The sequence below is a fragment of the Pseudorca crassidens genome, chromosome 13 (assembly GCF_039906515.1).
Source record: "Pseudorca crassidens isolate mPseCra1 chromosome 13, mPseCra1.hap1, whole genome shotgun sequence".
NCBI classification, from domain to species: domain Eukaryota; kingdom Metazoa; phylum Chordata; class Mammalia; order Artiodactyla; family Delphinidae; genus Pseudorca; species Pseudorca crassidens.
In genome coordinates, this window is record NC_090308.1 from 13,804,956 (window position 1) to 13,826,764 (window position 21,809).

Consider the following 21,809-nt stretch of genomic DNA (forward strand, 5'->3'; position numbering starts at 1 on the left):
GTGCTTGGCCATGAGTATTAAGTACAAAAGAGTAGAGCTCAAGCCCAGTCCTGGAGGAAGAAAAGTTGTGAATGTGTCAAGTGAGGACATTGCAGGAGGTAGAGGGCAGGCAGAGGCTGAAGGTGGGGAGCGGCCTCTCATGTGTCCCAGGGACAAAGGAGGCCAGTGTCTGTGGTGGAGGAAGCACATGTCCACCCAGATGGTACCAGGAGGAGTGGAGAGGGCGGACGAGTGTTTCAGCAGCAGCTCGCCTCTGAAGGGCTCTGTTTTGGGGACAGAGTACCTGCAGCACAGCACAGTGTAGGTGCTTTGAGTGGGGGGCCAGGAGAGGCCAGTTAGGAGGCTGGACCCCCATCCCACCCCACCTCACCCCCGTCTCTGCAGGAAGCGGTGAGTGCCTGGGTAAGTGGAGGCCAGCAGGGGAGGACCACTATCACCCATATATTAGCCAAGTTCCATCAGCTTCCAGGTTTGAAGCAATTTTTATTGTAAGGTAGTAAATGAATGAGTTGCTGACCTCTTTCTATCTGAAAAATTGCAGGAGTACTTTCAGGGCCTGGAGTCTCATATGATCTTGACTGAAACGCTCTTCAGGAAGGTTATCAGCTTTGCGGTCCTACGGGAAACTCAGTTCCACACAGACCTGATGGAGCAGGCTTCGGCTGTGCTCAAAGGGGCTCACAAGAGGGGTGTGGAGTTGGAGTACATTCTCGAGGTGAGCCCCTGATGCCGCCCCTCCCCTACAGCACACTCCCTACTGCACCGCAGACCCTTCAGGCAAGACACCTTCGTTCCTGCGATTTGCCTCCTGTGACCTCGGAGGTGTCTCAGACTCAGCGTCATGTGTTGCCTGTGCCCCTGGTGTTTCTTATCCACATTGAGGTAAAGGCTGTGCCTTACTGTGAGTTCAGCTAGATGAATACCAGTTTCAGACTGGGCATGATGATATTTGGGGTCTCGATAGTCGGACTGAAAAACTGCTGACTTTTGCTATACATTATTGAAAAAGACTTCACATGATTAAGAAAAGATTTTCCGATTTTAAATAGAATAAAAATCATAATTTTCTTTTATTTTATTTTGGCCGCGCTGTGCAGCTTGTGGGGTCTTAGTTCCCCGACCAGGGATTGAACCCGTGCCCCCTGCAGTGGAAGCACAGAGTCCTAACCACTGGTCCACCAGGGAATTCCCTAAAAATTATAATCTTAGAATAAGTGATTTGGTATTTCTCCTTAGTAGAATGTCTATACTATATATTCATATTTCTTAAATGTCTGTGTGGGTTTTTTTAATTTGCAAATGTAATGTATTTAGTTCACTTACTTTGGAAAGTAAACACACCCATCCCTTTCACTGCGGTAAAGGATGAGACTGTGAATTTCAGCTGCCTGCTGTGTTCCAGGTGTGCTGCATATTATTCTATATAATCCTCACAATGGACAAGATATTATTATCCCCATTTTTTTTAATGTTGAAAATGAGGGAGGTCAGAGAAGCGTAGTAACTTGCCCCGGTCATACAGCTAGTTAGTTGCAGAAGTGAAAGCCCGTTCACAGTGCTTTTCAAGATCACCATCTGATGACTTGCTTTAACGCTATCTTTCGCTTCCCAAAGCAAACCCCCAACGCAGGCATCTCCGGCATGTCTTTAAAGAGACTGTCAGATGCATATTTGCACACGAAGAGGACTTCTCTTCCTTGATGAGGATGTTTAGCTCACACACTGATGCTGTGTTTCTAGACATGGTCCCATCTGGATGAGAACCAGCGGGAGCTTAGCAGGCAGCTGGAGGTGGTGGAGACCAGCATTCCGACTGTGGGTTTGGTGGAGGAGAGCGAAGACAGGCTTATCGACCGGATAACACTCTACCAGGTCAGCATCTAAATGACAACTTGGTGTAAAAAGTTGCTACAGTTCCTTTGGAAGCTTTCCCATGGTTTTAACAGCATCTAAACAAACTTGCAATCAAATATTTTATTAAGTACTTTAAGTATTTGTTTCGTAATATAACATAGAAAGGTCTTTTTTTTTTTTTTTAATGAAAGCTCCTTTTGAAAATTTAGCCTCCACCAAGCGTTTTCCACTTGTTATGCTGAAGTCATACTATCCTGAAATAATTACAGTTTGTTGTTTTTTAATAGAACACTAAAAATCCTTTTTTTTTCTTATTTTTGAGAGAGCTCTTTTTGAAAACTTAGCCTCCACCAAGCAGTATTTTGTACTTTGTGTTGGCGTCCCACTATTCTTGAAATAATTATACTTTGACTGTTTTAAGTGCACCTAAAGTTATATTCTTAGATATAGATGAAAAATCTCGAAGCTTCTAATGAAACTTGGGTGCAAATAGTTGAAATTTGACTAAAAGGTAATGGGAACATTATGGAGAACTTACCATCTTTAGGGGAGAAAAATTGCATTATCTCAACTTTTGACCCAGTATTTTCAATCATTTTAGCATTTGAAATCCAGCCTTAATGAATACCAGCCCAAATTATATCAGGTACTAGATGATGGGAAACGACTTCTGATATCTGTTAGCTGCTCAGATCTAGAAAGCCAGCTAAATCAACTTGGAGAACACTGGTTAAATGACACCAACAAAGTGTCTAAGGAACTTCACAGATTGGAAACAATATTGAAACACTGGACCAGGTAATACAGTGACTCTTTTGCAGATTTTTACATTAGTGCTGCAGGGTATTTTATAAGGCTGTTGGGTACCTGAGTTGACGAAGATGTGGTCCCTCTAGGAACTTATCACAGAGTTTGGAAAATAAAGACATGCACAAACCTTCCAGCTGGATTCTTGTGTAATTGTATAAACATGTACTTAAAAATGTGGCGGGGGGCAGGCATTATGCAATACCTCTTACCTTTGAGCTGGTGTCTCCCCTGCCTACTGACTGTACATGGGTGGTCAAGTATATCTAGAAGGAGAGAAAGAAGAGAAAGTTTGTTTTGAGAAGGTAAAGGTTTTCTTGAGGGCAATGGGAGGTATTCAAGAGAGGTGGGGGGTTGATTTTACATAGTGAAATCCTTATTTTTATGCCACCTTTATTTCTAAGAACTTTGAATAACAATCATGTAATAATTTTCTTGTTTAAAATATTTATTTATTTTGTTTATTTATTTTTGGCTGCGTTGGGTCTTTGTTGCTGTGCGTGGGCTTTCTCTAATTGTGGTGAGCGGGGACTACTCTTCATTGTGTTGTGCAGGCTTCTCACTGCGGTGGCTTCCCTTGTTGCAGAACATGGGCTCTAGGGCGCACAGGCTTCAGTAATTGTGGCACGTGGGCTCAGTAGTTGTGGCTCGTGGGCTCTAGAGCACAGGCTCAGTAGTTGTGGCACACAGGCTTAGTTGCTCCGCAGCACGTGGGATCTTCCCGGACTAGGGCTCGAACCCATGTCCCCTGCATTGACAAGCAGATTCTTAACCACTGTGCCACCTGGGAAGCCCAATCATGAAATATTTTCTAAATAGCCTCAATGTGAAGGAGTAGGAGAAAGATATTTTTATTTGCAACTTAGAGATGGGAAAGCTGAAACTCAGAGAGACTGACTTGCTGAAGGTATGAATATTAAGAGAAGGGAATTTGAGAGTGTCAACCCAGGGCATTATTCTCCCAAATCTGTTGTGTCTCCTTTTTTTTTTTTTGCGGTACGCGGGCCTCTCACTTCTGTGGCCTCTCCCGTTGCGGAGCACAGGCTCCTGACGCTCAGGCCCAGCGGCCATGGCTCATGGGCCCAGCCGCTCCACGGCACGTGGGATCTTCCCGGACCGGGGCACGAACCCGCGTCCCCTGCATCGGCAGGCGGACTCTCAACCACTGCACCACCAGGGAAGCCCTGTGTCTCCTTTTAAAATTAGCATTGGTGACTAACACGGGTTAGCACAAAGTCAGAATTGGATGTTTACTTAATAGGCTTATTACTGTCCTTACAGATATCAAAGTGAATCTGCAGATCTCATCCACTGGTTACAGTCTGCAAAAGACAGGCTAGAATTTTGGACTCAACAATCTGTGACAGTTCCTCAAGAACTGGAAATGGTCCGTGATCATCTGAACGCTTTTCTGGTAAGCTCAAGAATCTAAAGCCTTTGATTCAGTTTTATTGTTTTCAGGCCTGACTTACAGGTGAAAAGGGCATCAGTTGTCAATGGATGTACTTAGGAAATCAAGCTATAGAGAATTTGTCAGTGTTCACTCTGTGTGTTCAATAATTATGCAGAATAGTAGGGTTCAACATTGCCTCTTTAAAGTAGTGTTTAAGTAATGTTGGCCTTCATTTGGGGCAAGGGTGCGTTGCTTTTGTTTTCCTCCAGAGTGTTTAATATCACCACTCCCCTTCAAGATGTAAAGAAAACTTGTTTATGTAATAAAGTAATCTCTTTTCTTAAATGAAGGGTCTGGCTACTCAATCCTGATTTGAACATTGCTGCTTCTTTTAGGAGTTTTCCAAAGAGGTGGATGCCAAATCTACCTTGAAATCGTCTGTTCTGAGCACTGGAAATCAGCTTCTTAGACTAAAGAAAGTGGACACAGCTGCCCTGCGTTCTGAGCTGTCACACATTGATGGCCAGTGGACTGACCTGCTGACAAATATTCCAACCGTACAGGAAAAGCTCCACCAGGTACAGAAATAATCATCGGTTTAATTGGTCATAATTGGTGTAAGCAGTATTAGATGGAAAAGTACATTGATCTGCTTTTGCTCACAAACTTAAATCAGCTTTGTCTTGGACATCTCGTCTTTTATGTCTTCCATTGTATTGCATATTAACACTGTTATATATAAAATAGATAACTAATAAGGACCTACTGTATAGCACAGGAAACTCTACTCAGTACTCTGTAATGACCTATATGGGAAAAGAATCTAAAAAAGAGTGGATATATGTATATGTACAACTGAGTCACTTTGCTGTTCAACAGAAAGTAACACAACATTGTAAATCAACTATACTCTAATTAAAAAAAAAAAAGTGAACGGTTCTACAAATGCCCTATCTATAAATTCCCTGTCTTCCAAGAGCTTCTTTATCATGTGTGTGTGTGTGTGTTTTAGAATCCTTGTCTGTCCTTGTCTGTTTAAATTCTTTGTTTTCTCATAACTAAAATATGGGTAACTATACCTGTCTCATAAAGTGGGTAGTTATGAAGATTTAATAATAATAATAATATATGTAAAAGACCTATAACCTTACCTACAATAGAGCTGACATTCAACAACTAGGGGAAGAGAAGTGAGTAGCTCTCTTATCTGGAAATTATGCTTCTCTCCCCTGAACTCCCAGATATTTTATCTTTATCTCTCTGGGGCATTCATCACTGTGTACAAGGTGTAAAGATGTGTTTCATATTAATGTCTTATCCCTTCTAATCAGCAGCTGTGCATTTCTAGAGGGCAGGAAACATCTCACATTAACTTGTATCTCTTTCTGCCCACATAGCAGTCCATAAATATTTTAAATGATTGCTTTTGTTCCTCTCAGTCATTACAAGCATTTGCATAAATGTATGATATGTTAAGGAAGATTCAGGATTCTAAGTATGTTTTAGTGAAAGACTGAGGAACTTGGCTATGCTCTTTGGAATAAATATGAGAGCGCCAAAAATCTAGAAAATGATAGTTTGTAGTGTTGTGGTAACATTCCTGAGTCATAATAGGCGGAGATTTTGCAAGATAATTAATAAAATACATCTGTTGAATGTTTTGTAGTTACGTTTTTTTATACTCATAAAACTAGCTATAAAATAAGAATAATATTTTCGTCCTGCTGGTGTTTTGATTAATTAGGTAGTGTTTATGCAATGTTTATAGTATTCGATGTCAAGTGAACATAAGAGGACTATTAACGTTCAGTGTTTGCCTGATGTTTAATTTCAAGCTTCTAACAAGGTTAATATCCAAAAATGTCATTAAGAAGTGTTACCTCTGTTGGTACTTTAGTAGGAATTAATAGAGTTTTAGGTTAACAGGAATCGAGTTTGAATTTTAACACTCGCGACTTCTTCTGTCTGACATGGGCAGCTGCAAATGGATAAGCTGCCTTCTCGCCGTGCCATTTCTGAAGTCATGGCTTGGATTTCTCTCATGGAAAATGTTATTCAAATGGATGAAGAGAGTATTAAAAACTCCATCGGTTACAAGGCAATTCATGAATACCTTCAGAAATATAAGGTAATTAAACATTTTTGTTTGTTTGTTTTTAGCTTTACATACTTTAGGACTGTTTTATTTGAAGAAACTCAAAAACTCAAGTTATGGAAATCAGGTCTGAAAGTATATGTTTCATATATAGTGACCGGATAGGTCTACTATAGTAAGAAAACTGCTTCCCTAGTTATAGGTGTAGGAAAGTTGTCCAGTATTAGGAATAATTTTGAATAAGATTTTGTGTCATTTTAAGAAATCATAAAAATAAATACTATAATTTGTAAATATTTTATAGTGAGATTATACAATTTGCCCAATTCTACTTTCCTACCTAAAAAAAATGTATATTCAATATATCTATAAATTCAAATCTTTACAAACTCAAATTCAATATATTTATACATTCAAAATGTATGAATTCAATTTATATTCAGTATATTCATATATATATTCAACTTCTGAAGATGATGGGTTATATTAATACATACCGATTGTGCCATTTGGACTCAATCACACAAGTGATAATATTAATCTTAAGGTTACTTAAGGCTTTCCAACTCCTGGTAAAATATAAGACATTTATACATATAAGCTTGTTTTCTTATTTTCGCCTTTCCCTTTTTAGGGTTTTAAGATCGACATTAACTGTAAACAGCTGACTGTCGATTTTGTGAACCAGTCTGTGCTACAAATCAGTAGTCAGGACGTGGAAAGTAAACGCAGTGATAAGACTGATTTTGCTGAGCAACTTGGAGCGATGAATAAAAGCTGGCAAATCCTGCAGGGTCTCGTCACTGAGAAGGTGAGCCAAGTGCTCTCTGCTGTCCATGTTTCATGAAAACGCCAAGAACAGGTACACTCTGTAAAGAAAACTCATCCCACGAATAGTATGGCTACACTGGGCACACAACTGCTTCCGAAGAGACCGGCCTCTGAAGGTTCTAACAGTTCTTCAGCCCTGTTCATTATTTTGTCTGTGTACCCACTACTCTTTGAATATTTCATATTGTTTTCGTTTATTAAAGATGCCTCTTAATATCTTTTTCCTTTGCCTCAAGTTGACTTAAGTTCTTTACTTGTTTACCAGTAATGGTCATTGATTTATACTTTTTAACATTCATTTTTAATCATATATACAATGGACTGTCTCTTAAGAATTCTTAATCTGGAGGTAATAGTGACCTGCCAGTAATTTGATTCTAAAATAAAATTGCAAATTTCATTTCATTATGTTTGTTCAGATCCAGCTGTTGGAAGGCTTATTGGAATCTTGGTCAGAATATGAAAATAACGTACAATGTCTGAAAACTTGGTTTGAAACCCAGGAAAAGAGACTAAAGCAACAAGAGCGAATTGGAGATCAGGCTTCAGTTCAGAACGCGCTGAAAGACTGTCAGGTAACTGGTCCAGGTGGCTGACAGGTGCCGCTACACAATTTCATTGTGTACACCGAAGAAATTTGTGGGTCCTGAGAATTGAGGATTCAGTATGGAAAAATGCTGCATTTGGTAACAAATTTCTCTGATTATGTGATTTATAGAGTTTTTCTAACTGTGAGGTTTTTTTCACCTTTTTTTTTGTTTGTTTGTTTTTTGGTTTTGTGTGTGTGTGTGGGGTACGTGGGCCTCGCACTGTTGTGGCCTCTCCCGTTGCGGAGCACAGGCTCCGGACGCGCAGGCACAGCGGCCATGGCTCTCGGGACTAGCCGCTCCACGGCATGTGGGATCTTCCCAGACCGGGGCGTGAACCCGTGTCCCCTGCATCGGCAGGCAGACTCTCAACCATTGCGCCACCAGGGAAGCCCTCACCTGTTTTTATAAATTTGAATTTATGAGTTTTCAGATAACTTGTACGTAGAGAATCCTTCTATACTGATCATCAGATTTAATAATGATCAAGATTTTGACATACTTGCCTGCATTATTTCTTTTCTTTGTAAAGATTTTACAGTGAATCCCAGACATCATGTCATTTTCTTTTTTAATTGACTGTAAATGCATGAGTTTATTTCTGGAAGCTAAGTTCCATTCCATTGATCTATATGTCTATCATTATGCCAGTACCATACTGTGTTTGTTGTTGTTGTTGTTTTTAAATAGATCTTTACTGGAGTATAATTCCTTCACGATACTGTGTTAGTGTCTGTTGTACAACAAAGTGAATCAGCCATATGCATATATATGTTCCCATATCCCCTCCCTCTTCAGCCTCCCTCCCACCCTCCCTATTCCACCCCTCTAGGTGGACACAAAGCACCGAGCTGATCTCCCTGTGCTATGCTGCTGCTTCCCACTAGCTAACTATTTTACATTCGGTAGTGTATATATGTCGATGCTACTCTCACTCCGCCCCAGCTTGCCCCTCCCACCCCATGTCCTCAAGCCCATTCTCTATGTCTCCCTCTCTATTCCTGCTGTGCAACTAGGTTCATCAGTACCATTTTTCTTTTTTTAGATTCCATATATATGCGTTAGCATATGGTATTTGTTTTTCTCTTTCTGACTTACTTCTAGGTCCATCCACCTCACTACAGATAACTCAATTTATGGCTGAGTAATATTCCATTGTATATATGTGCCACATCTTCTTTATCCATTCATCTGTTGATGGACATTTAGGTTGGTTCCATGTCTTGGCTATTGTCAATAGTGCTGCAGTGAACATTGCAGTACATGACTCTTTTTGAATTATGGTTTTCTCAGGGTATATGCCCAGTAGTGGGATTGCTGTATCGTATGGTAGTTCTATTTGTAGTTTTTTAAGGAACCTCCATACTGTTCTCCATAGTGGCTGTATCAATTTACATTCCCACCAACAGTACAGGAGGTTTGCCTTTCCACCACACCCTTTCCAGCATTTATTGTTTCTAGATTATTTGATAATGGCCATTCTGACTGGTGTGAGGTGATACCTCATTGTAGTTTGGATTTGCATTTCTCTAATGATCAGTGATGTTGAGCATATTCTCATGTGCCTCTTGGCCATCTGTATGTCTTCTTTGGGAAAATGTCTATTTAGGTCTTCTGCCCATTTTTTAACTGGATTTTTTGTTTTATATGATAGCTCCATGAGCTATTTGTGTATTTTGGAGGTTAATCCTTTGTCTGTTGTTTCATTTGCAAATATTTTCTCCCATTCTGAGGGTTGTCTTTTTGTCTTATTTGTGGTTTTCTTTGCTGTGCAAAAGCTTTTAAGTTTAATTATGTTCCATTTGTTTATTTTTGTTTTTATTTCCATTTCTCTAGGAGATGGGTCAAAAAAGACCTTGCTGTGGTTTATGTCAAAGAGTGTTTTTCCTATGTTTTCCTCTAAGAGTTTTGTAGTGTCTGGCCTTACGTTTAAGTCTTTAATCCTTTTGGAGTTTATTTTTGTGTGTGGTGTTAGGTAGTGTCCTATTTTCATTCTTTTACATGTAGCTGTCCAGTTTTCGGAGAACCACTTATTGAAGAGGCTGTCTTTTCTCCATTGTATGTTCTTGCCTCCTTTGTCATAAATTAGGTGCCCACATGTGCGTGGGTTTATCTCTGGGCATTCTGTCCTGTACCATTGACCTATATTTCTGTTCTTGTGCCAGTACCATACTGTCTTGATTGCTGTAGTTTTGTGGTATAGTTTGAAGTTGGGGAGCCTGATTCCTCCAACTCTGTTTTTCTTTCTCAAGATTGCTTTGACTATTTGGGGTCTTTTGTGTTTCCATACGAGTTGTAAAATTTTTTGTTCTAATTCTGTGAAGAATGCCATATGTAGTTTGATAGGGATTGCACTGAATCTGTAGATTGCTTTGGTTAGTATAGTCATTTTCACAACATTCATTCTTCCAATTGAAGAACATGGTATATTTCTCCATCTGTTTATGTCATCTCTGATTTCTTTCATTGGTGTTTTATAGTTTTCTGAGTACAAGTCTTTTGCCTCCTTAGGCAGGTTTGCTCCTAGGTGTTGTATTCTTTTTGTTGCAATAGTAAATGAGAGTGTTTCCTTAATTTCTCTTTCTGATTTTTCATTGTTGGTGTATATGAATGCCAGAGATTTCTGTGTATTAATTTCGTATCCTGCAACTTTACCAAATTCATTGATTAGTTCTAGTAGTTTTCTGGTGGCATCTTTAGGATCTTCTATGTATAGTATCATGTCATCTGCAAAGAGTGACAGTTTTACTTCTTTTTTTTCCAATTTGTATTCCATTTATTTCTTTTTCTTCTCTGATTGCCATGGCTAGGACTTCCAAAACTATGTTGAATAGGAGTGGCGAGAGTGGACATCCTTGTCTTGTTTCTAATCTTAGTGGAAATGCCTTCAGTTTTTCACCATTGAGAATGATGCTTGCTGTGGGTTTGTCATATATGACCTTTATTATGTTGAGGTAGGTTCTCTCTATGCCCATTTTCTGGAGAGTCTTTATCATAAATAGGTATTGAATTTTGTCAAATGCTTTTTCTGCATCTATTGAGATGATCATATGGTTTTTATTCCTTAATTTGTTAATGTGGTGTATCACATTGATTGATTTGCATATATTGAAGGATCCTTGAATCCCTGGGATAAATCCCACTTGATCATGGTGTATGATCCTTTTAATGTGCTGTTGGATTCTGTTTGCTAGTATTTTGTTCAGGATTTTTGCATCTATGTTCATCAGTGATATTGGTCTATAATTTTCTTTTTTTGTGATATATTTTTCTGGTTTTGGTATCAGGGTGATGGTGGCCTTGTAGAATGAATTTGAGAGTGTTTCTCCCTCTGCAATTTTTTGGAAGAGTTTGAAAAGGATCGGTGTTAGCTCTTCTCTGAATGTTTGATAGAATTTGCCTGTGAAGCCATCTGGTCCTGGACTTTTGTTTGTTTGAAGATTTTTAATTGCGCTCTCAATTTCATTGCTTGTGATAGGTCTGTTTATATTTTCTAATTCTTCCTTGTTCAGTCTTGGAAAATTGTACCTTTCCAAGAATTTGTCCATTTCTTCATGGTTGTGCATTTTATTGGCATATAGTTGTTTGTGGTAGTCTCTAATAATCCTTTGTATTTCTGCAGTGTCGGTTGTGATTTCTCCTTTTTCATTTCTAATTTTGTTGATTTTCATCCTCTCCCTTTTTTTCTTGATGAGTCTGGCTAAGGGTTTATCAATTTTGTTTATCTTCTCAAAGAACCAGCTTTTAGTTTTATTGACCTTTGCTACTGTTTTCCTCATTTCAATTTCATTTATTTCTGCTCTGATCTTTATGATTTCTTTCCTTCTCTTGACTTTGGGTTTTCTTTGTTCTTCTTTCTCTAGTTGTTTTAAATGTAGGGTTAGATTGTTTATTTGAGATTTTTCTTGTTTCTTGCGGTGAGATTGAATTCCTATAAACTTCCCTCTTAGAACTGCTTTTCTGCATCCTATAGGTTTTGGGTCATCATGTTTTCATTGTCCTTTGTCTCTAGGTATTTTTTGATTTCATCTTTGATTTCTTCAGTGATCTCTTAGTTATTTAATAGCACACTGTTTAGCCTCCATGTATTTGTGTTTTATACAGTTTTTTCCTGTAATTGATTTCCAGTCTCATAGCATTGTGGTCAGAAAAGATGCTTGGTACGATTTCAGTTTTCTTAAATTTTCTGAGGCTTGATTTGTGACCCAAGATGTGATCTGTCCTGGAGAATGTTCCATGTGCACTTGAGAAGAAAGTGTATTCTGCCACTTTTGGGTGGATTGTTCTATAAATATCAATTAAACCTATCTGGTCTATTGTATCATTTAAAGCTTGTGTTTCCTTATTTATTTTCTGTTTGGATGATCTGTCCATTGGTGTAAGTGGGGTGTTAAAGTCGCCTAATCTTATTGTGTTACTGTCGATTTCTCATTTCATGGTTGTTAGCATTTGCCTTATGTATTGAGGTGCTCCTATGTTGGGTACATAAATGTTTATAATTGTTATATCTTCTTGGATTGATCCTTTGATCATTATGTAGTGTCCCTCCTTATCTCTTGTAACAGTTTTTATTTTAAAGTCTAGTTTATCTGATATGAGTATTGCTACTCCAGCTTGCTTTTGATTTCCATTTGCATGGAATATCTTTTTTCCATCCTTTCACTTTTGGTCTGTATGTGTTCCTACGTCTGACGTGGGTATCTTGTAGACAGCATGTATATGGGTCTTGTTTTTGTATCCTTTCAGATCTTGTTTTTATGTCTTTTGGTTGGGGCATTTAATCCATTTACATTCAAGGTTATTATTATTATTATTATTTTTTTATTGCGGTACGCGGGCCTCTCACTGTTGTGGCCTCTCCCGTTGTGGAGCACAGGCTCCAGACGCGCAGGCTCAGCGGCCATGGCTCACGGGCCCAGCCACTCCGCAGCATGTGGGATCTTCCCGGACCAGGGCACAAACCCATGTCCCCTGCATCGGCAGGCGGACTCTCAACCACTGTGCCACCAGGGAAGCCCCACGGTTATTATTGATATGTATGTTCCTATTAGCATTTTCTTAATTGTTTTGGGTTTGTTTTTGTGAGTCTTTTTCTTCTCTTGTGTTTCCCACCTAGAGAAGTTCCTTTAGCATTTGTTGTAAAGCTGGTTTGGTGGTGCTGAATTCTCTTAGCTTTTGCTTGTCTGAAAAGCTTTTGATTTCTCCATCAAATCTGAATGAAATCCTTGCTGGATAGAGTAATCTTGGTTGTAGATTTTCCTCTTTCATCACTTTATGTATTCTGCCACTCCCTTCTGGCCTGCAGAGTTTTTGCTGAAAAATCAGCTGATAACCTTATGAGGATTCCTTTGCATGTTATTTTTTTGTTTTTTCCCTTGCTGCTTTTAATATTTTTTCTTTGAATTTAATTTTTGTTAGTTTGATTAATATGTGTCTTGGTGTGTTTTTCCTAGGGTTATTCTGTGTGAGACTGTCTGTGCTTCCTGGACTTGGGTGACTATTTCCTTTTCCATGTTATGGAAGTTTTCATCTATAATCTCTTCAGATATTTTCTCAGACCCTTTCTTTTTCTCTTCTTCTGGGACCCCTATAATTCGAATGTTGATGCATTTAGTGTTGTCCCAGAGGGTCTCTGAAATTGTCTTCGATTCTTTTCATTTTTTTTCTTTTTTCTGCTCCTTGGCAGTTATTTCCATCATTTTGTCTTCCAGCTCAGTTATTTGTTCTTCTGCCTCAGTTATTCTGTTATTGATAACCTTCTAGTGTATTTTTCATTTCAGTTATTGGGTTGTTCATCTCTGTTTGTTCTTTAGTTCTTCTAGATATTTGTTAAACATTTATTTTCTCAACTGTGCACCTCCATTCTATTTCTGAGATTCTGGATCATCTTTACTATTATTACTCTGATTTCTTTTTCAGGTGGATTGCCTATTTCCTCTTCATTTATTTGCTCTTCATTTATTTATAGGTTTTTACCTTGCTCCTTCATCTGTGACATATTTTTTTGCTGTCTCATTTCTTAATTTTTTTTATGAGTGGGATTGTGTTCCTGTCTTTCGTGGTTGTTTGCCCTGAGGCTTCCAACACTGGAGTTTGTAGGCTGTTGGGTAGAGCAGGGTTTTGGTGCTGAGATGAGGACCTCCATGAGACCTCACTCCAGTGAATATTCCCGGGGTCTGAGGTTCTCTGTTGTCCAGTGCTTTGGACTCAGAGCTCCCACCACAGGAGCTTCGCCCAACCGCCAGCTCATGAACCAAGATCCCCCAATCTGCATGGCGTGGCAGAAAAAGAAAAAAAAAGAAAGAAAAAAGAAAAGAAAAGAAAGTAAAAAAAGGGGGGTGGAAGGCCTTGGCTGTGGAGGGCAGGGCCTAAACAAGGGCAAGGTTTGGGTGATGGACGAGGCCAATGCTCAGGACCCACAGGGCCGGAAAAGGCCCTGGGTGCTGTAGGGGGTGGGGCTTAGGTTCAAGGAACAAGGGGCCCAGGCGTGCCCCCCCACCCCTGGTCTCAGAGGGTGGGGGGACCTCACCTGTGAGCTCAGTGGGGCTCCCGGGCCTGAGTGGGCAGGGCAAACGCCCTCCACTCCTCTCCTGCTCCTCCTGGAGGGCCCCTCCCACCTGCCTCTCCTCAGCCTCCTTCCTGTGCCCCCAGGACCAATGTGGCCGGGGGAGGAGGGGGCCCTGTAGGGCAGGGGACCAGCCTGGGAGCTCAGCAGGCTCCCCGGGCCCGAGTGGGTGGGGCAATCAACCTCTCCACTCCTCTCCCACTCCTCCCGGATGGCTCCTCCCACCTGCCTGTCCTTATCTCCCTGGCCTCAGGGGTGCCCATCCTGTCTGGCCTCCACTTCTCCTCCCCGCTCAGTCCCCCACGTCCTACCAGTTTACTTGGGGGTTCCTCCCGTCTCCTTGGGCGTCAGGGTCCGCCACCAGGGGCCGGCAGGCATCCTAATTATGGGGAGATGCTAACTCGTCATCTTCCCACACTGCCCTCTTGACTCCGCCTCCCCAGACATCGTGTCATTTTATTCCTGCATGCTACAGTATGCCTCTCTAAAAGAAATGGACCCTTTTCTTATATTACCATAATATCATTATCACCACAAAAAAATTCACAGTAACCGCTGAATACTATTTAATGCCCAACTCATAACACTATTTCCTCAATTGTCTTTAAAATATCTTTTTTTAAGTTAATTTATTTAAACAAAGATATCAGAGTGTCCACATCCTCCATTTCTTCTTAGATCTTTTAAGTCTCTTTAAGTTTTTTTGACACTGTTAACTTGTTGCAAAAACCGTAGACTGGACTCGGGTTCAGGATTGATTAGCCTGTGTAGTCCCTTGAGATGCTCTCCTCTCCCCTGTATTTCCGGTAAATGGAAGTCAGCACTAGAGGCTTGATTGGGTTCCGGTTCAACTCCAATGAGCCAGTGCTTCCCAGCGGACAGTGTTACCTCCTACTGTGTCCCATTGGGAAGACCACGCCTGCTTGTTCTCCTGTTGGTGATAAGGATCTTGGTGTGGAGCGGGCAGACTCTAAATGTTCCAGTGACTTAGGACCACTTAATATTTCCTCAGGGATTCTTGTTTATACAAAAGAAATGTAAGCTGTTACAGTGAATGCTCTAATTTTTTTTTAAAATAATTCAATAATTTGTAGTGTGTTACAGATTAGCTGTGATAGTTTTTATATTTCAGCTTTCAAAAAGAATGGCCTTTGGTAATGATCTTCCTTCCAACCAGCAGTTTTTCTTTGGGGGCATATGTAAAGAGATGTATATTTCAGCTCTCAGTCAAAGCTTTTTGGTTCAAAAAGGAAGAGCACATGCTCTTGTCCTGGGCTGACAAGCTCATGGATTGCAATGTCGAGGGTGCATGAAAATGGTAAAGAAAACTATCATACAGGGAACTACCTTGAAATTAAAGAAAAAAACTTCACATCAGAAGATTGGTGTGTAAAAGATAGAAGACCAAAAACATGCATCAGCTAGTCCTATTGCCTTTACGATCTTCCAGGAGCCAGTATGGTTTCAAGTAGTAGGCTATCAATTCTAAAATGTACAAGTAAACCAGAATTTCAAAATTTTACTTCAAAGGATGACTTCCTAAGTTACAATGTTTTCATTAAAATTAAAACATAATTTCAGCATTCACATTAGCAAGGTTAGTGCTGTCTTGTTATAATAATAAACTTGACTATTAAAAGACTGAAATATAGGTTAATTTAACTTTTCCTTTATTTTTCTTCTGCCTTCTTTCCTTTTATTTTTCTCTTTCTTACTATTTTTTCTTCTCTTTAATGTATACTTTTTTCTGCCATTTTCCATTTTCTTTTTATGCACGTGTCTTCTATTTAACACAGAGAGAGAGATTGCTAGCTGGAAAATGTAGCAGAAACTTGACCAAGTTTCACTCCTTTTCAGACCCAAACTTTTAACCCCCCAGAGGGTCACACCAGGCAGTGTCAGGAGAAACAGCTTCAAGTATGGTTGAAAGAACTTAACTCCAATGCCAATTTGTGATTTCAAATGAAAAGTCATTTTTTTGGAAACAAAGAACAGAATGAAAGTAGACCACATAGTTATTTTGGGGGCATCACATATAAATCACAGTAGCCTAACTGGCAGGTTCCATTTGGCAGTACCACAAACCTTGATAAAAATTTATTGTCATTTTTGAGAAATGGTTCTTCTGGACCAGAGTATAGAATTCAAGCCAGCATGCTTACATTGGTGACTGGATTCAAGCTTTATTTTGTTTAAAAAAACCTTGGATATTTTCCACTCTTTCAGAAGTGATTTATGAATTTGAACCAACATAAAAACTGATATTTATGAATTAACCCAAGTTAAGAATGATTTATTATTGCAAAAAAAAATTTTAGGTTTGGCTTTTCCCTTCATTGATCAGAAACAGAATCATCTTTTAATTATTATTGGAGGGAAAGGAAAACACCTTTGTTTTGCACAAAATATATATTTCATTCCTGTTTTCCTCCTGGGTTTTGCTTTTACTCCAACATAAATGCACAGGACACTTAGGAGATGTGTTTCTAAGCAGTGAGTCATTCGTTTAATATTGCTCACTTAAAAAGTTAACATCTGTGGATAAATGAGAATAAATTCAATTCCAGTGGTTGAATTTTAGGATCATATTAAAGACAATGTTGGAAGGATTATTTATGGTTATGTAATCTTTTAGAGAAGCAGAGAGAAAAATCCTTAAATAGTAAAGTTCATTATGTTTTCTTTACTGTATAAAGGACCTGTAACACTGGTAACCACTATATTTATTCTCAGGTTAATTATCAGAGCTGTCAAAATACTGACAAAATTATAAAGTGAAAATGAAAGAACAGTTATTCAAAACAAAAATGATCTCTTTAGGCTACTAATTACATGAACTTCTAATTAATACATCAAGACAAAAATAGCTTCATAATAGTTAAGGAGAGAAAAATAAATAAATTTACAGTGCAGCAGGGCAGATTACCAAATGGCTGAATAAAATAAACTCTTACATTTGCCTAGTTTGTAACAGCTTAAAAGGGATTTCATAGATTTATTTATCTAATGTTATCCCCTTGAGATAAGCAAATGTATTATTATTCCTAATTTATACGTAAGGTAGGGAGTGATTAAAAGATTGCACCACACGAAGCAAAAATTAAAAGAGGTACATTTGTAACTAAAACAGCAGAGTCCAGGACTTCTCACTAGTATCCTATCCACAGCACTGCCCAAGCCCAAGGGACTTATCCATATGTGGATCATGACAGGGAGCTGGAAATCTTTTTCACAGAATTGAGACATTATCCAAACTTAAAATATTTTGCAATTTTCACTCTAACCTCCAAGGCCTACAATCTGCATATCTAGTTCTGGGGCTGTACTTCTGAATATGAGCATGTAACCAGGATCAGTATACAGCTTCCCACATCACCCCGACATGGATTTATTTACCTCTTCTCCGCAATTCCCATCTGCCTCCAGCACTGGGCTGGGAGTCAGTGGGCTCCGAAGTCTTGGATTCTGATTCTACTTCTGGCCCTTTTGTGACTGGAGACAGGTTGCGTGACATAATCTCCCACTGTTCACCCATAAAATGTCGATAGCAGTCTCAGCCTGGCTCACTGAGCTTTCCAGAGTTTCAGGTGGCTTTAAAATATAGGTGAGGATTATGGTTAAGTGTGATCTCCAGATTGTTGCCTCATTTTCTTTTTTGAACGTTTCATCCTGACCATTATAAATGCAAATTCTAAAGAAAATGAGCATTCGATTCATGAAAAGAAACTTGTACAACTTTTCATACTCCCTTAGAATCAGAGTATTTTAGGGAGAAAGACAGGTTAATAGAGACTCTGATTTTTCATCTGAAGAAACTGAGACCCTGTGGAAGTTTCTCACTTGCGCAAAGTGGCACACCTTGACAGTCACAGACATGTAACTAAGTCTCAGATACTGGAGTCCGGAATACCGTTCTATTGCATTTCATCCCATGAGCTAGGACTGTGTAACGTTTCCAACAGCAAGATAAATGAATGTAAGAATATAAATCATGTTCCCATTTCCAACATATATTTCTTTCCTTGTAGCTTCTTGAAAAAAATTATCTAGTGCCATTTAAACTTTGCGTGATTTTTTTGTTATGCTAATTTCTCGTGGAATGAAAAGAGAATTTAAAAAATTTAAATGTAAGAAGTATCGCTCTGGAGACCCTCTCCTGAGAATGATAAGCTTTTCAGCTTAATAAAAGATTTTTCGGCTGTGAGACTATAATGGCTCAATTTCAGTGTACCCCAGAGTTCCATAATAGAATAATTTAAAATGACTGTTTCTTCATCTTTCAGGATCTGGAAGATTTGATTAAAGCAAAAGAAAAAGAGGTAGAGAAAATTGAGCAGAATGGACTTGCTTTGATTCAGAACAAGAAAGAAGAAGCCTCTGGCATTGTCGTGAGCACGCTTCAGGATCTCAGCCACACCTGGGCAAATTTAGACCACAGGGTAACGTTTCTTGTGGAGAGCTGCCTCCAAGCCTGTGCTTGCCGTCTCATGTCCAAATGTGACATGGGTTTTGGTTTTCCTAAAATAAGTAAATAATCACGGAATCTACACAGCATCTGTTGGTGGTGTTAAGTCCACTTTATTCACCTTCTTTTAAAGAGCCTAGCTTCGGATGTTTCCTATAATTAACATGACTATGAACATGGCTTTTTTAATAATCTTATCCATTCCCATGTCCATAGATACCATCTAGGCACAGATGGTTCTCAGATGTGTATCCTCAGACTGGATTTCTCACCTAAACTATAGACAGAGACAGACACAGAGGGAAGTCCTCTGTAGACATCTCCGCTTGCATGACCATTAGACATCTCAAACTTCCTGCCCAAACCAACTCCCATTCTTTTTCTTTTTTAAAATTTTATTTATTTATTTTTGCTGTGTTGGGTCTTCATTTCTGTGCACAGGCTTTCTCTAGTTGCTGCAAGCGGAGGCCACTCTTCATCGCGGTGCGTGGGCCTCTCACTGTCGCAGCCTCTCTTGTTGCGGAGCACAGGCTCCAGACGCGCAGGCTCAGTAGTTGTGACTCACGGGCCCAGTTGCTCCGCGCCATGTGGGATCTTCCCATACCAGGGCTCGAACCCGTGTCCCCTGCATTGGCAGGCAGATTCTCAACCACTGCGCTACCAGGGAAACCCCAACTCCCATTCTTCCCCTACAAACCTACACTTTCTGCCACCTCAGTTCATGACAACTCTACCCATCCAGTTGCATGGGCTGAAACCTATGGAGTCATTCTTCACTCCTCTCTTTCCCTCAGACCCACACAGAGTCCATCAACAATCTTGTCAGCCCTGTTTTCAGGATAGATCTAGAACCCAGCCTCTGCCCCCGTCTGTGCAGCTGGCACCTGGGTCTAAGTCACCGTCACTGCTCGCTTTGATTATTTTCATGGCCTCCTAAATAGTCTCCATGCCAGAGAAGTCCTGTTAAAATGGAAGTCAGATCACACCAGTCCTCTGCTCACAACCCCGCAATATCTTCCTGTCTCATTCAGAATGAGGCCAGGGCTCCCCTGGTGGCGCAGTGGTTGAGAGTCTGCCTGCCGATGCAGGGGACATGGGTTCGTGCCCCGGTCCGGGAAGATCCCACATGCCGTGGTGTGGCTGGGCCCGTGAGCCATGGCCGCTGAGCCTGCGTGTCTGGAGCCTGTGCTCTGCAACAGGAGAGGCCACAAAAGTGAGAGGCCCGCGTACCGCAAAAACAAACAAACAAAAAACAACAAAAAACAACAGAATGAGGCCAAAACCATGCGGCTCCTGCTGCTAGCCCACAGGTTTCTTGTGCTTCTGCTGTCCCCCTAGTCTGGAAACCAGCGGTGTGCTCCACACTCGGGGACTTTGTCCCGGCTCTTCCCTGTGCCCGGAGCCCCCTCTCCCTGATATCCACATGGCCACTCCCTCTCCTCAAAGCCCTTGTTTAAATTCGCCGTCTCAGGGAGGGCTTTCCTGACCACCTTGTTTCAAATGACAGCCTTTGCATCCTCCCCTTACATGCCCTGACTCTCTTCCCCGCTTTGCTTTTATCTGTGCTGTTTATCAACTTCTAACATATGATGTGGTCTGCTCGTTTATTTAACTTCTCTCACTAAAACGTAAGCTCTGTGAAGACGTTTGACATTATGTGCTGAATAGAGAGTTGAATCCCCCAGTAAGAAGAATACATGTAACAACGACCCCTGCTCTGCACACACCTGTGCCAGTGGTTCCTGCCCGCACTTTCCAGAGGTGAGGGCTGAGGCACCAGCAGGTTAAGTGACAGGGACCAAGGTGTCCAGCAAACCGCTCTCACAGTCCACGTGATGGTCTCCGAGGGCAGCTTTCTAATTACCTTATCTTTAACCCGATTTTAAATCTAGTTCATTTTATTTTATGCACTTTTATAAATCATCACAATTCTTTGGAAACAATTTACCATATAAATAAATTGAGTGGTTCTTTCACAGAAACATCTTCTCATGAAAAACAAACAAAAATACTACAAGGAAGAAATAGACGATTTAGAAATTCTCATTGATCTCTTGGCTTTATGTTCATGTTTGTTCCTGACTTTCCTAGGACAGGCCCTGGCACCTGCCTGTACGTGGGAGTGTTGCCTCGTTTCTGCGGCAGCATTTTCTTAGGCCTTTGGCCCATGTGATAGTACCTCGATTGGTTTCAGCATTTTTGGTTATGCTAAGAAAAAGAGCAGAGAATTCAGGTGCAAGTTAATTTATATGATCTCTTTTCTTAATCATGGCCATACTTACTCCATATTCAAAAGATTAGGAGTGAAATCCAGGGAGTTCAAAGCAGATATCTTTCTAAATGATACAGATCAAACTAAAACCTTTTCTCTTGCAGATAAGTACAGGGAAGAATGTTCTTGGATGTTTTATCTTAAGATATTCATTTGAGGGTGTGTTTGTGTGTGTGTGTGTGTGTGTGTGTGTGTGAGAGAGAGAGAGAGAGAGAGAGAGAGAGAGTGCGGGCTTGCACATACCTGGGATGGATCGATAGGTAAATAGTTAGATAGATAAATAGATAGGTAGGTAAGTAGATGGACAGATGATAAATAGGTTTCATTTCTTGGGACCAGTCTGCCTAGATTTACATCTAGATCTTTCACACTCTAACAGTATGATCTCAAGGTGATTTTTATAACTTCTTTGTCCCTCAGTTTCCTTAATATAAGATGAGCATAACGATCCCATCTACCTCATAAGGTTGTTATGAGGATAAAGTGGGTTAATGCATTTAAAACACTCATTTAATATGTTTCCTAAACTGTGGTATTAAATATACTGACCTTTTATCACTTTTATATTATAATACATATAAATAATATATACTATAGGTAAAGGTTTTATATATATATAACCTTTTTAAGCATTTCAATTTAGACTGCGTGATCAAAAGTATGAAAGGCTTAAATTTCAACATTGCTACATTTTACTTTTCAAATCGTTTTTTTTGTTGTTGTTGTTGTTTTTGTTTGTTTTTTTGCGGTACGCGGGCCTCTCACCGCTGCGGCCTCTCCCGCCACGGAGCCCAGGCTCCGGACGCGCAGGCCCAGCGGCCATGGCCCACGGGCCCAGCCGCTCCGCGGCACGCGGGACCCTGCCGGACCGGGGCACAAACCCGTGCTCCCCGCATCGGCAGGCGGACCCCCAACCACTGCGCCACCAGGGAAGCCCTCA

The 21,809-nt window shown here is 40.3% G+C and overlaps 1 protein-coding gene across 2 annotated transcripts in view; it reads left to right on the forward strand.

Annotated features, from left to right (window-relative positions):
* Nucleotides 1–21,809, forward strand: part of SYNE1 (spectrin repeat containing nuclear envelope protein 1) — a 456,348-nt gene that overhangs the window by 337,737 nt on the left and 96,802 nt on the right. For both annotated transcript variants that reach the window (XM_067701747.1, XM_067701745.1), the window contains 9 exons: nucleotides 542–715; nucleotides 1,741–1,872; nucleotides 2,456–2,652; nucleotides 3,943–4,075; nucleotides 4,450–4,632; nucleotides 6,033–6,182; nucleotides 6,784–6,960; nucleotides 7,400–7,555; nucleotides 18,416–18,571. In XM_067701747.1, the coding sequence (XP_067557848.1) occupies nucleotides 542–715; nucleotides 1,741–1,872; nucleotides 2,456–2,652; nucleotides 3,943–4,075; nucleotides 4,450–4,632; nucleotides 6,033–6,182; nucleotides 6,784–6,960; nucleotides 7,400–7,555; nucleotides 18,416–18,571 (1,458 nt within the window). The remainder of the gene's footprint in view (nucleotides 1–541; nucleotides 716–1,740; nucleotides 1,873–2,455; nucleotides 2,653–3,942; nucleotides 4,076–4,449; nucleotides 4,633–6,032; nucleotides 6,183–6,783; nucleotides 6,961–7,399; nucleotides 7,556–18,415; nucleotides 18,572–21,809) is intronic.